We start from the raw sequence: 15649 nt of genomic DNA, 5'->3' as shown, positions 1-15649 counted from the left end.
AAGTGAAAGAATTTTTTTTTTTAATTTTGCTGTCTAACAGTATTCTTACTGAAAGAAATTTACTATTCAGCAGTTGGTTTAGTCTCCCTCTCAAAATGGTCATTTCTGATAAAATACTATTAATGGAAGCCTACTGGCCAAAGCCAAAGTATTCAAATCCAGTTAAAAATTATCTTGTGTCTTTAAACATGAACCAGGAGGGTGCAGCATTTTAAAACAGTTTTAATACCTCATTTGGTGTCGCTTCTTGAACTAATGAATATATTGTGGTATTGTGAGATATATTGTGATTTTTTTTCTGAAAAAAATCCTACAAAAAAAAATCCAATCATTTTGAATGAATGACAAATTGAATCCACAAACAAAATTATTATTTTTTTGTAGGTAAAAATTTGTAGAAAAAAATGATCAATATAATTCTTTTTACTAATTTTCACATATACTATTTTCTCAATTAATAAAATAAGTCTCTTCTTAAATAAAACTGGCTAAAATCTGTTTAATTTTTTATCATCTTTAAAAAGTCAAAATTAGAAAAATCTGAAAAAAATCATTTTTTACTTTAATTTTTATAAATCAGCTATGTCTAAAAAAAACTTCTTTTAATTTACATTTTTAAATTTTATTTTAAATATTATTAGGCCAAAAAAGCTGTTTGGAATAAATACAGTCACGAAACCTAAAGCTTAATCTTAGAAAATAGTGAAAAAATAAATATGTCATATTTGTATGGTATAAATTAATACCATGCGTAAACTACATTCTATGAAATGTGGTAATGTGTATTATTTTGAGTTTACAATTAATCTAAGTTTAATTAAGCTTTCCTTCTAATCTTTCTTGAATTTTTATAGAAAATATTTTGAATATCGAACTAACATCAGTCTATGTATTATGTACTTATATGTACGAGAAGTGGATTAAAAAGTAAGTTACAACCTTGCCGTGTTCTTGAACTGAAAGGGATATATTAATGTGTTGTGGTGGTAGCATTGGTTGCTATGTTGTCTTCACGCTTCCACAGCAGCAATTCTGTACGACATTCAATACGTGTGTAGTATAGTCAATATAGTGTGACCTCTAGACTCTGAAGAATTATCTAAACGGTAGTTATAGGAGGCTAAACAGGAAAAAGAAAGAAAAGTGTGACCTCTAGAGGTTTCGTCCAGCTTAGAAGTGCATTCAGTAGCCGATTTTTGTGGGCAAAAAATTACAATTTTTATGAAATTCTTTGTCAAATTGTTAAGGTATACGGTGTGAATGCAATGTCACGCTTGATGATCACAAAATAGTACCAAACGTTCAGAAACAGAAAAACAAATTTGAGTGACGAACTGAGTGCTGGCGTCCTTCAACTGCAAACACGAGGGTAACGCGAAACGAGTGAATGAAATGATCTTGAGTAACCGGCTCATTAAAATTAGAGAGATTCCAAGTGAACATCAGTTATGGTAGTGTGTTTGCGATTATTCACGATCACCTTGATTACCGTAAGGTGTGTGTACGATGGGTGCCACATTTGTTGACCGACAACCACAAACATCAACGTTTTGCATCTGCTCTTTCTTTTCTTCAACGTTATTCCACGACTGGTCCACAGTTTTTGAAACAAATCATCACAGGGGATGAGAGCTGGGTGCTTCATTACACTCCTGAGACTAAACGAGCATCGCATGAGTGGAGAAAAATGGATCAAACTTCGCTGCAGCCAAAAAAAAGTGAAAACATCTCCACATGTTCGAAAGTTTATGCTGATAGTCATTTTTCATTCTGAGGGAGTTGTTTAGAGTGAATTTATGCCCCAAGGAGCAACAATCAATGCCGAATCTTACAGGTGAAGTTTTGAGACTTTAAAAAAATAGCGTAAAGCCATTAAAGAACGAAAACCCGGAAGATTGAGCGATGGGGTCGTTTTTCTTCACGACAACGCTACTGTTATTCAGCTTTATGTGACAAGGCAGTTACTGCAAAAATTCAAGTGGGAAGTGTGAGCTCATCTGCCTAACAGTCCTGACCTAGCACCCTGTGACTACCACCTGTTTGGTCCTCGCAAATGAGACCTGAGCGTTTCACTAATGATGATTTAAGGATGGCTTAAGGAAGCGGTCCTTAAATGGTTGAAGGAAATTTTTAAGAGAATGGAATTGAAAACCTTGTCACAAGGTATGAAAAGTGTTTAGAAAACTTGGTGATTATGTTAAAAAATAGATAAAAGTATGTAGTTTTGTGTTCAATAACAAAAAAATTGTCTTGTAAATAAGTGTTTGTTTCATAGAGGGGATGTAACTTACTTTCTGGTCATCCCTCGTAATTTAACATTAAGTAATGAAAAATATCTCCAAATCTTTTACGTAGATAATTAAGTTTTATAAATAGAAAATCTTCCATAAAGTATGTAAAAATTAGTATGGAATCATTAAAAAAATTTCATCTCAAAATAAAAATAAATAATCTCATCTCAAAATTTGCTTATTTGATGAAGTATAAGTTTTAAATTTATTATAAAAAAATACATACAGGTCAAATTGAGAATCACCTTTTATTGAAAATTTTTAAAAACTGACTTATAACATAATTTAGTATGTATTTAAATTTTCTTATGTATTTAAAATTACTTATGTCATAAGTCTTTATTTTTTGTTAATTACTTATTAAGAATTGTAACTTTTTTTTCACATGCTGTTAGTAATTATCATTTTACAGTAGCATTTATTGCATTTTACTTTTTATTGCATTATTGTAGTTATAGTTGCAGATAAACTATATTTAAAAAATTGGTTTGTTACTACTTGGGTTATCACATAAAAGCGTTTATACACACACACATACATACACAATTTATTGATGCCGAACATTTCTAAATAATCACTATTTTTATAATTAATCCACTAATAATTTTTAATAAAATAAATATTTTTAATTAATTTTTTCTTAATAGTTTTGATAAACTTGTAATAATTTAAATCAATTATAGATGTTTGTTCCTTCTCTTTCTGTTCTTTTGTTTTTATTGTGTTATTTATATGAATAGTATTTGTTTTATGCTGATCAATATAAATGTTATATAACGTTCACTCAGTGATAGTTAATTTCTTTAGAATAACATTTTTAATAATGTATTAGAGTAAACTTATTACAGTAAAAATAATATATATATATATATATATATATATATATATATATATATATATACTAAATTTAAAATGAAAACATAACAGATTTATATTCAGATGTAAATTATGAATTATATTTATGAAGAATTAAGTTTTACAGTTTATTAATTTTTAATTAATTGTTTCGGTTCAGCAAATAAAATTAAAAAAAATTAAATTATGATTTTTCTGAAATGCATATTTTATAATTATAAATTGTATTAAAAAAAATAAATAAAAATGTATTTGTTTTAAATTTACTTCAATATTTACTATAAAATTAAAATAAATTATAATTCATTTAACTTAGAATATTCAGTTGTGTTTTAAAATAATTTAAAAAATACAGCTATGGTGTTATTTTACTTACATGTTGTATCTGTAGTTTAATACTGTCTGTGGTTTTTTATTGTCTAATAACTGGCTACTAGGAACTGCTGGAACTTATCCCCTCTCCTGAAAGTGTCTGCTTTTTAGAAAGGTTTCTTTCAGTTACGTGTAATATGAGTAGTTAAATATAATTAATAACACTCTCCAATTGAATATGAATAAACAGCACACTATCCTTTTTATATAATATTGTAAATTTAATATATATATATATATATAAAGTAATGAATAAATATTATGATCTGATTTTATTATTCATTTTATTTATACTAATATTTAAGGTTAATATTATTGATAGTTATATTATTATAATTATTGCAGTGGATTAATTTATGCTATTAAAAACTACTCTATTTTATCCCTTTTAAATTGAATTTGTTCATTTTTAAAATATTGTAAACTGTAAAATGACATTTCCTTATTAATACTGAGACGGTACTAAAGAATATATTTACTTTTAAAATATATGTAGTCAATTATATAAATAATGTAATTAAAAACTGCACAATTTTTTTTTCTTGATGAAATTCACTACAGAAACTTGAAGTTTGTATATAGGAATATGAAATTAAATTTTTTGTAGCATATGAAAAATGCCATGGTTGATTGGGATTTGAACCTGGGACCTCTGGATGAAAGGCTGAAATGCTACCACTCACAGCATGGAGACTGCCAATTTTTATTGCATATTTAGCAAAATATACATATATATTTACCCACGATATACAAAATTTACTTGATTATAACCCTTAACTGGAATAATGTTTTATTAATTAGAACTGTAGATCTATCTGACCTATTTTTTTATATTTTTATTTTTTTTAACTGAATTATAAAATCTACACAAAATAGATTATATGATTTGTATAAATAGTAATACGATGTAATAATGATTTCAATTACTGCTTTTAGTGTTGTTGCTTAAGATATTTTTTGCAAAAGTCATCAGTTCAGGTAAACCTTTTATATCATTACATGCTCGTGTTTTGACTGCAGCAAATTTTTTTTGTTCTACGCTCCATCTAAATTTTTCTTTCCCCTACTCATGAAAAAATAATGGTAAGTGTAAATCACTGCCTAATGTTGTACTTGAACATTAGAATCATTTGAGTCAGATGAATCTAGTTAAACTAAATTTAATAGGTCATTGCTTTCATTAGAGGTATTAGTCTCTACATCATGTTTATCGTTTAATACTATGTTTGGATACTTATCTCATCAGCTACTTTTTGATTATCGCCATCAGACTCAGAACACCATGATTACTTCTGAATCTTATGCCCAAAATTTATTCATTACATCTGAACGTAATATGTTCTTTTTTCACAATTGTCACTATTCAGAAGTACTTGGTTGGATCTCAGAATCCATTGTAGCATAAATAAAAGTAAAATTATTCATAAATGAAAATGCAGTGATAATTTATTATATAACTTAATAAAAAAATATGTAAAAAAAGTTTTTACTTACGTTGAAGTGCTAAGAAATTAATTTCTTAAGTAATAATATACAACTTGTCGACCTAGAGTAATCAATTCATTAAAAAATTTCAATGTTAACACCTAAACGTAGATAAATCACTTAAGTATTAGGGTATAGGTCTCTAGGACCTTTTTTTTTGTCCACAAAGGTGGAGGAATACCATTTAAGTACTAAGTGTTGGGCTCACTAACAGATTCTGCAAGATGTTGTGGTGATGATGCAGAGGAAGAATACCCTCAGTATCTCGAAATTTCGCCTGATTAAGGTCATATTTCTCTTAGTCACATTTTAACAATTACAAAATAACAATATTTGAAGAAAAATATTTGCAAAATTGCACCTCCACCCCAAAAAATAAACTCCTATGTTGTGACATCACAGGTGAGCAGTAGAATTAATTAAATGAATAATATTTAAGTGTAAAAAAGTAACTTGATCTGGCTGGGTCTCGAACTCGATTGCCCGGTTGACTTGGTACCTGCTGCGTTAAGCCTCACAGCTAAACAAGTCTATCGACTGTACAAGCGAGATTTGTTCTATGTACATTGTGAAATTACATTAGTTTAGTTAGTGCTGACCGTCACCGCTAGTATCGCCTAACCCGCACGAATTAAATACGGTATGTGTGTGCGCTTTAGTTAGAATCATTGAATTAAATAAACAAAAAAATATTATATTTAAATAAAATGATAAATATTTTTAATTAAGTTGTGTATGTATATATATGTAAGAACAACCCACAACTGTAGGATTTTCCTGGAACGCGTCATGGGAAAGTTCTACAATTGTGTTGTCAGCTTTTTTTCTAACTTTATTACAATTTTATTTTTATTAAAACTAAATTTTTATCAATATGTTGCTCAGAGAATCAACATGAACGATGTCCCAAGTTTTAAATTTATTTAATATTTTTTCTTTTTCAGCTTTTAAGGTCAGGCAGAAATTAAAACCTAAATTAGCTTTGTTGCTTTCAAAAATCATTACTTTATTCTTAATATACTTTCTTTTTTTTTTTTAATTTACTCACAGAATCCTCTCTTCTTCATTTTTTTAAGAATTTCAGTCATTATTGTATTTTATGTTAATAATAAAAACAACAAATTCTGTTTGAAATATAAAAACAATTTAAAATTACAAATAATTAATAAAAATTTGTTATGCTCAAAGAACAAAAAAATAAAACATGTCATAAAAATAAGTATGATTTTTAAGTTATTACAAGATTTACGAAGTAAATGTATTAGATGTAAGAGAAAGCACAGTCTTATTGGTGAAGCATGGTGATGCCTGATATTTTCACTTCCATATTAAGTTAACATGGGGTTCTTGTTGATTTGTTTGTTGTTAATCTTGAGGCCTCATAAACATCAACATTTAGAGCAGTTAAATTTTTGAGTTTGATATGTTTAGTAAGAGAAATAGTGTTCCCCTTATAAGCATTTTCCTGTAGACTTTATTCACCCAACCAGTTATCGAAGTAAAGGAGGTAAGGAAATTGTATTTAAATGGGGCTGGATTGGCTTTCCATCTTATGATTGTTGCGATATTATTTGGATGTTTTGACGTGTGCACTTCACTTAGGTTTTCAATGTATCTATGGAAGAGATTTCTGTGATTAATTATATGGCCAAGATGTAGCTGGAGTAAATGGTTTTTAATGAAGGATTATCATTATTAAGAGGGAATTTTTCAAGAAATTGAGAAAAAAATGAACAAGTAAATTTTAGTGAAGTCTTCTACCAAAAATATATTAATGACCGTAATTATACTATCACTTGAAACAAGTGCATTCATTTATTATAAATATTTTTATTATTGTAAATATATTATTATAATTTTGGTTTACATGCACAACATTTTTAACACAGAGATATTTACCACAATAGTTAAATTTTATATTATAGTACATTAGAATCTAGATCTCAAGTTGTGTAACCAATATTAAATTTACTGACACATCATAATATATGTTTTGAAAAAAACACATTAAATAAACAAGTACAATGTAGATGGAAAGTGTTATTTGATTATACAGTGAGTTCGGAAAGTCGCTGTGCAGTATGCTTTAGAATTATGTGGTGCATTCTTTCAGTGTTAACTTAGTGGCTCTGTGGGTTCATTAGGTTTGACTCAGTAGTAAACCAAGACATCAATTGTTGAGTTGTGATTCAACATACTTCGTTTTGTTTTGTGTTGTTTTGTTATTGAAATCAATAGTTGAGAGAAACATAATGGTTTTTTCAGTAGAAGAACACATTTTTCTCAGTGAACAGGTCTTTTGTGAAAATGAAAAGTATAATAACATAATAAAGCACAAGTATTCTGAAAAGGTTCCAAATACTCCTGTTCCTCACCATAATGCAGTTAAACTGGAAATCAGTCACAGTTGGTTCCAAACAGATGGTGCCAAAGTGCAAGTTGCTAACAGGTATGACTTTTTTACAAAATGTCTCTGGTGAACGAATCATTCGAGGGATTTGTGGCTGCACGATTGCCCGATCTGACTCCCCGAGAATACTTTTTATGGAGGAGAAGCAAAACAGTAGCAACAGTCCATGCATGATTGATGAATTTAAAACCACAGTAATGACATACATACAAGACATATCAGTACATCAGCTGGTTAGTGTTTTAAAACAAATTGAAACATGTGCTGTGTTGTATTGATGTTGGAGGAGGTCATTTTCAACATCTTTTATAAACTATTCCAGTTATTCTAATATCAGTTTCTATAAAATAATGAAATAAAAATACAAAGTAATAATTAAGAAAGTTTTGTCTCATTACACTTCCATAATTCCAGTGCACAATAATTTTCCAAATGCATTGTGTATTGAAAGCTTGCCTAATTTTTTTAAAATGAATGTTTTTAACAACAGTTTTTTTCACTGGTAACTCTATTGAAGTAGTAGTTAAATTGCATCTAAAAGGTTCTGTGGATGGACATTATTTTTGTATAATTTAAAAGTGAATTGTTTATAATTATTTGTAATATAAAATATATTTTTATGATAAAATAATATATATTCAGATTTAAAAAAAAATATTTAAAATATTGATTTATTAAACTATTAATCCTAATTATAAAAAAAAATCATTTTATTATTTCCATACTTACAGTTCATGTTTAGTAGTTTTTGTGATTATGCCAGAAGTTTTTGGTAATAATAGACTGACAGGTTTGAAATTAGCTTGTGTTTAGGAAAGTGGAGAAAGAAAGAAAATTTTCTGTAATTAATAATATAGCAGCAATACTAAGTTTTAATATAAAAAATTGCTATATTTAAAAAGAGATTTCTATCAAGAAATACATAAATGTAATGCCAAATTTAGTTACCCTAACTTCATTTGGAATACCTTAAGATTAAAGTACGTCTGTTATCAGACTTAGCTCATACAGGTAATTGGATTCAAAGTCTGTGTGATAGTTTTACTTCTCTTTGAATGTATAAATTCAATGTCAGCTACAGAATCTCAATAGCAGAAATCTCCTTACACAATTCTTTTAGCAGTTCACAGAAAAAGTTTATTTTAAATTTAAGCTTAGTCCTAACATAGTATGAAGTGATTAATAATTATTTTGGCCAGAAAGCATATACGTCATGACATATTTGTTCAAATACATCACTGTCATTATATCGCTAGCTGCATAAATATTTACATCAATAAGAACCTAATAGATCCCTGCTAAGCCCACACTCAGCATTTGTTTCTACATCTCAAGGATGTCCCCCACATCTCCACAACTATCGTGGTTTGTGTGAAAGTTCAAAACTATGAATTGAAGAAGTTCTCAGAATGATTGACACTGTAAAATGAGTAGTTCATAATTTTAGGGTTATATTTAATGTAATCTTATGCAACTTTTAGCCCGACTTGAAAATAATATACAGTAGTATGAAGTGATTAATTATTACGGTAGTGTAACAATGTAAATACAAAACAATCTTTTAATCAAAACATAGATACCCTACTGAATTTATCAGAATTGTAATGATTTTTTTTTAATATTGTCATTTTTTATATGAAATCCTAATAATTTATATGATATCTAATTATTGGATATTACAGAATACAAATGTTATGTATAAAATTTAATTCTTTTTTGTTGTAGTGACAGTAATAATTCATACTATTACTGTGTTGTTGGATAGCTCAATTTGTAAACTGTTAGCATGTTGGCTCTAAATCAAGAGGTTCTGGGTTCAATTCCCTGTGTAATGCTATTTTTACACGGCAGTTTTATTTACATTTTATTATTTAAAATTTTTGGAGAAAAATAATATTTATGTTACATTATTAATACAGTAATAATTAGAACACGGTACAGTAATAAAGGGAATGAAAAAAAAAATGAAAAAAAGTAGCAGATTTAAATGAATGGAGAACAGAAAAAGAAAGGTGAGGAAAATGCAAACTTTAATTCTTTACAGCAGTACATTTTGACTGCAAAAGCTGTGTTAATTAAAGTAGGAAATATTGTTGTAAAAGGGAGTAAATGAAACATGTTAACTACGTTTTCAAAGAAAATAGCGACTAAAGAATTACCTTTGTTGTGGTAAATTTGTATTGAATTGCAGAAACATTTAATCGTCCTAATAGGGACACGTTGTGATTTATACGGGGTGAATTTACGTGTATTAAGGGTGGTTAGTGCTGCCATCTGTCGGCTGGTTTATCGTATAAAGAGCTGTATGGTGCTGCTCGAAGCGGCCGGATTTTGTGTTACAGAGCAGCCATTTTGAGAACAGGAATGTGTTGATATGAGGCCAAGAGCGGTAGGGGGATGCCAGGCAGGGCGGGCAGGCGGCTGCCGCCAGTAGAGTGACGAGTATGGTCAGCTGATACTAGCGGGTATACTGGTGCAGTGTGGGATGGTGCGATGCAGACTGTGAACACGTCCCCCGCGGCCACGGGCGCCACAGGGACCGCCACCTCGGTCAAAAGTCACGTTAACGGAGGACGGTTTGACTTCGACGACGGCGGCACCTACTGTGGAGGCTGGGAGGACGGCAAGGCGCACGGCCATGGAGTCTGCACCGGCCCTAAGGGCCAAGGAGCTTATTCTGGCTCCTGGCATTTCGGTTTTGAAGTATCCGGCGTTTACACTTGGCCCAGGTCAGTCACTGATATTAAATAATGCTATTTTAATTACATTAATTACATGAAAAATTCATCACAAGAAAAACCGAACGAAACTAAACAATTCGATTTCCGATGGCATTCGCATTCCAGATAACACATCGTGTTCTATCGGATGATTCCATTTGAAAACTACCCCTTTTATTAATAAATCGGTCATTTAATTCCTTTACATCACTCTATGTCTTTTAATATTTCGTGACACGGCAAACGACCATGAATTTATTTCAATAAAAAATTAAGAACAGTCTGAGCGCTAAATTGTTTTTATATGTATATATAGATTACGTCTCCTCTACATTTTAACTTTTTATTGTAAAACAGCCAACAAATAATAATAAAATAAATTCTTCTTGATTATTTCAATAGCGACGAAAAATGTTCCGGAATACAAGCTAATTTATTTATAAAAATACTCCGCTAAAATATTTATGCATGAAAAAGTTATTTAATACTAGCTTATAAGTTATAAAAGTAATCGGTCTGAAATCGAATGCAAGTATTTTTATCTTCGATAACATGATTTGTTAAATATTTTTCAAATCTCACCGGTCAAAATAAATAAATTTTTGTTCTATCTACTTTATTATTGTTTGCTTTATCGGTCTGCTGTTAGACTTTAGCTGTAACATTAACCGCAGTAGTTACATACGGCATTAATTTGAAACCTGTTTTTTATTCTTTCAGTGTTTAAGTTTTTTTAAAAATTAAATAATAAAGTATTTTTTTACAATGACAAAACAAACGCCTAAATAAATTACTTCATTAATAATGTTAAATGACTATAATCGTTTTCTTATAATATAAAATATAATGCAATTTTAACATAATGTTTTTGTATGTCAAATAAGTTTTGTTTTCTTGAAATATTATGTTAATAAATAATACTTTTTTTCTGTTTTGAAAATAAGAATAAATAAATAAATATACGATTTAAACACTTTGTGTAGTTTAACAGTTGCTTATTATTTAATTTCTGAACCAATTTTTCTATAGGGATAATAAGCTTATCATTATACAATATAACTTTTGTTGTAAACTATGGAAAACTAATTCGTTATATTTAAAATTAATAATAGATAAAATTCTACGATTAAATGTTTATAATCATAAAAATCCTTGAGTATTTCATTAAATAAACATGATTTATATATACATGACCTTATTTATCTCTGTATTTTTAAAGAGATTTCTATGGATTTAAATCGGGTTTAACAATAATATTTATGAATTTATTATGTCAGTTATGTTCTTTAAAATTTTAAGGTTATAATTTAAAAAAATAAAATAAAAATTATTCCACGTTTAATAGCTTTACTTTTAACAATATGGATAAAAGCTGAGTCACCTGGCAAGTATTCTGCTGTAACAGGGAAGGTCAGGTAGTGTCTTAATATGCTATGACAGTGTAGGGAGTTTTAAAACCTAGCCTGAGCTGCAGCCCAGCCGCGGTAGTCAACTTGGGAAAGGACACCGGCATGGTAAAAGTAGCAGTATTTATGTTGCCTTCATCTCTAAATTGTATGACGTTAAGTAGATTTCGTTCATACTCCTTGACTCTCACACTGTTTAGGAAAGATATTAATTAATTGTTTACAAAGTTATACCAAGTTATAAAGAGTTTATTATGCGACTATTCTCAGAAATAAGTAACTTAATTAAATTTTTTTTTTCTTTTAAATTACTATATTTTTAAGAGAAAAATTAGAACATTTTTATAGAGAAAACAATTTTTATAGTACAAGAAAGGAACAAATTTATTTAAAAAAATTAAGAGAGTATTTATATTATACAAAGTATGTTACATTTTTTATAAACTGACATATTAGTTATTATTCTTTATTTTACACTTAATTTATTAGTTATTTGATCTCTTATAATTTGTTATCTATTAATAAATGTAGATAATAGATAAATTCAATTTTAACTATATAATCTTTTCATTTTCTTTAGATATTTTTTATAACTGATTTATTTTTGTCGCTTCATCACATTTATTATTTTATTTTACATTTTTAGCTTTTGTTTTATTTTATTAATTTTTTTAGTAATTATTTTTTTAATGTCAGTAACTTATTTTTCTTTATTTTAAAATATCTTTACTTATGTTTCTTATTCGTAAAAAATTAATTAACAATGGAATGAATAATAATTAACACATTCCACTTTTAGATACGACTAAAATACATTTATTACCTCAGTATTATAAAAGATGAAATATTTTTGACAACTGTCAATTAAAAAAAATTGAGTAATCCAGAGGCTTTTTAGAATAAAATATTGAGAATACGTATGTTTATTTTTACAGCAGCTACTTCAGATGTAGTTTAATAATGTTTATTTTGGGTGTATTGTAAAAATTTTAACATTACACTAATATGATGTACCTCTGATGTATATATATTTAAATAATTGGCAATGTAAAACGCTTTTTACTACAGACCGTAATTGGTTTTTTATTCTGTTAAAATGACGTCAAAATAAAAATTATCAAAATCTCACAAACTGTTTTTGAGAAATACAGCGTTGAAATTTTGTAAAAATAGTGGTCGTGTCCGTCATAAAAAAATTATAGCTTTTCCATTCAGCTCAAGATGAAAAAATAAAATAGAATTAATTGATTTTTGTTTATTTATTTATTTATTATTTTTGGTAATTTTCAGAATTAAAACTTTCTACAGTTTAGTGCTTCGCTTAATGATTATTTTTGTTACACGTCAAATTATTTGATAAAATAAATTTTGTATTTAAGAAATTTTAAAATTATTTAATTTAATTAATCTTTCATAATCAGCCATAATAGACTGTTTTTTAGCACTAGACGATGAATGTCGGTGTACTTTGGTGGTTGGAATTCAATTAATCACATGTCTCAGGAATGGTCGGCCCGAGTTTGTGCAAGACTACACCTCACCTACATATCATCATACTCATACTCATCTCATTGGGCCGCGGGGGGATGCTTATTGTTCACTAGTTTGGGACGTGGAAATGCATTTACGCACGGAGTGTCGGATTCCTACTGACGGTCTTATCCGACCGCCACCAGCAGACTACCGACTAAAATCACTCCCGTTTGGAGTAATCCGTACACCCCGGAACCACTATTAGGCATAACGTCAGGGTACGCAGGCTCCAGATCGTTCACTCTAGCCTCAACGAGATTCGAACCAACAACACGCCACAACGATATAACTACACTAACCTACTATAATACTACAATAACTGTGTTATATGTACATGTGTTAATACTACAACTGCAACACGATTTTTTTTATTTTTATAATTAGCCCTATGTATACACAGATGCGATTTTTGCTACGGATACAAACGTAGACTCGGTCACACTTAAACTGAAATAAACAAATCCGAAAACGCAACACGATAAACAGCCCGACACAACACGACGGTAACACGGTAACGAATAACGCAATAACAGCGCGAATTACAGCACCAAATCGCGAGATAATCCCAACACGCGAATTACACTAAAAAAATTTACAAATACACAAATTACATTACAAGTTAAAATACTATACTTACACTACAAAAATACATAAGACATAACACTACGACGCCGTTTTTTGTTTGTTTTATTTTTTTAAACGTAGACACGTTCACGCGAAAAAATAAAGAAATTCAAGAAAAACAACATGATAAACAACTTGACGCACTAACTAACTACACGAATTAGACTACGAATTCCATCGGTTTTCGTCCTCCACCTTCCTGGAAATTATTCACTGGTTGAACAGATTGCAACGTACACATTAGAAGAAAAAATAAATAAATCTTTATTCCGAACATAAAAATACATTATTTTTAGATCATGTCAATATAAGATAAATTATAAATAAGAAAACATAAATTTTAAATTAAAAAATAAATGCGATTAAAATTCACATTAATTATTTAAATATAAACACGTGAAATAATGTTAAATACCTAAAAGGGGAGGAGACTACCAAAAAAATTATTTTCTTTAGAACTGCGAATAGGAAGTTTATACAATATAGTTATAAAATGTTGTAATAAGTTATGTAATGTTCAGTTTATTTAGCTTACAGTGAAGAGTACTTTTCTAAATTTTCAGATAATTACATTCACTACAACCCGTAAAATAGGGGTTGAGATGAAAAAACAGTTCTCGACAAAAATAATTTTTTCTCATTTGTTACTAAAGATAAAAACTTAGAAAAAACACCAAAATAAGAGAAAATAAATGTCTAGTACCTTTTGCATACACAAAAAAATACATCTTGTAGAAACTTTGTTACAAATTTTTTAATTTTTTAAATTTAAAAATCATCCCCATTTTAATTTCAACCCCTTTCATAATTATATATACAAGAGGATTATCACATGCATCTAGACAAATATTTTCTGTGCAATGTAAAAAAAATTCATGCAGTTATCTCAGTTACAACTAAATTTATGATTTGTTTTAGTTTTAACGAAAGAGAAATTAAGTTTTCGGAAAACAGAGATTAAATATTGCAATATACTATAGCATCTGCCAATTGTATCGCATGGTTTTAGCAATGTCCTATAAACTTGAAAGTGGCTTAACCTGTAGGATGAAATGTGAACTAAATAGAATAAAAAACTAGTTTTAAAATGGCGAAATATTCATATTTCTATCAATTTTCATTCGTGAGATACAAGCGTTAAATTTCGTATTTTACACAGAGAAAATACACATATTGCCTTGGAAGCAAGCGTATAACTTAAAAAGGTAAAACGAAAAAATGGAAAGGAGAAATGAGAAAAATAAAGGTGGAAAGGGGGAAGGAGGAAAGGGAAATAATAGAAAGAGAAATGGGAGAAGGAAATGGGAAGGACAAGGATAAGGGGAAAGGGAAAATGGGGAAATCAGACTATGGTACAATGAAAATGAGAAAAAAGAAAACAGGCAAAGGATTATGGGCAAAAGAGGGAAAATAAAGGGGAAAGGGAAGAAGAGTAAAAGAGAAAAAGGGAAAGAGTTTAAATTTGTCTGAAGTTTCAAAATGTTCATATTGTTAATGTTTTATTATACTTTCAACTGTGTTCATTTAATATATATATATATATATACTCAAATCTAGCAATAGCGAAACATTGCCGGGTTGCTAGTGTATAATAAAATATCGTTTCCTTTAATAGGAATGAACATTTTTTTTGTATCTTTGCAATTATTTTCTCAAATGAATAAATTAAGATTTTTTTATAAATAATAATTTTTTATAAACTGTAATTGTCAACTACAAACATTGTTTACGATTAGTCGAAGTTTTATGAATTTTACATAAATTGTCTGTTTTTTATAAAACTGTTATGCGGCTTTTATAATTATTAATTTATTTGTTACAATTAAATATATTTGCAATTTATTAATTAAATTTTAATCAATAATAAATTATTTTTGTATATCCTGTTATTTCCTCTGCCTTGTTTCAATTGCAGAAGCGTGGTTGCACGCAGGAAGAAATTAGGACTCTCTC

General features: G+C 28.6%; 2 protein-coding genes across 11 annotated transcripts in view; one reads left to right on the top strand and one right to left on the bottom strand.

Annotated features, from left to right (window-relative positions):
* The window catches only part of LOC142320622 (uncharacterized), a 150159-nt gene that overhangs the window by 19230 nt on the left and 115280 nt on the right, over positions 1-15649 (bottom strand). For 3 of the 8 annotated variants that reach the window (XM_075358624.1, XM_075358626.1, XM_075358627.1), the window contains one exon: positions 3523-3608. The exons of 2 other annotated variants lie outside the window; for them this stretch is intronic. The gene's annotated coding sequence lies outside the window, so the exon portion shown is untranslated. Of the gene's footprint in view, positions 1-3522; positions 3609-9572; positions 9646-11514; positions 11546-15649 lie in introns of those variants that run through there. 3 more of the 8 variants (XM_075358625.1, XM_075358632.1, XM_075358628.1) reach the window with 3 other exon arrangements.
* Positions 9798-15649, top strand: part of jp (junctophilin) — a 367551-nt gene continuing 361699 nt past the window's right edge. For 2 of the 3 annotated variants that reach the window (XR_012755451.1, XM_075358620.1), the window contains exon 1: positions 9798-10142. Coding sequence is in view for 2 of the 3 variants with exons in the window: in XM_075358620.1 (XP_075214735.1) it covers positions 9907-10142 (236 nt within the window). In the remaining variant the exon portion in view is untranslated. The remainder of the gene's footprint in view (positions 10143-15649) is intronic. The other variant, XM_075358619.1, reaches the window with a different exon arrangement.

The sequence above is a fragment of the Lycorma delicatula genome, chromosome 2 (assembly GCF_047948215.1).
Source record: "Lycorma delicatula isolate Av1 chromosome 2, ASM4794821v1, whole genome shotgun sequence".
In the NCBI taxonomy this organism is placed as follows: domain Eukaryota; kingdom Metazoa; phylum Arthropoda; class Insecta; order Hemiptera; family Fulgoridae; genus Lycorma; species Lycorma delicatula.
This window is presented reverse-complemented; position numbering and strand designations above follow the sequence as displayed.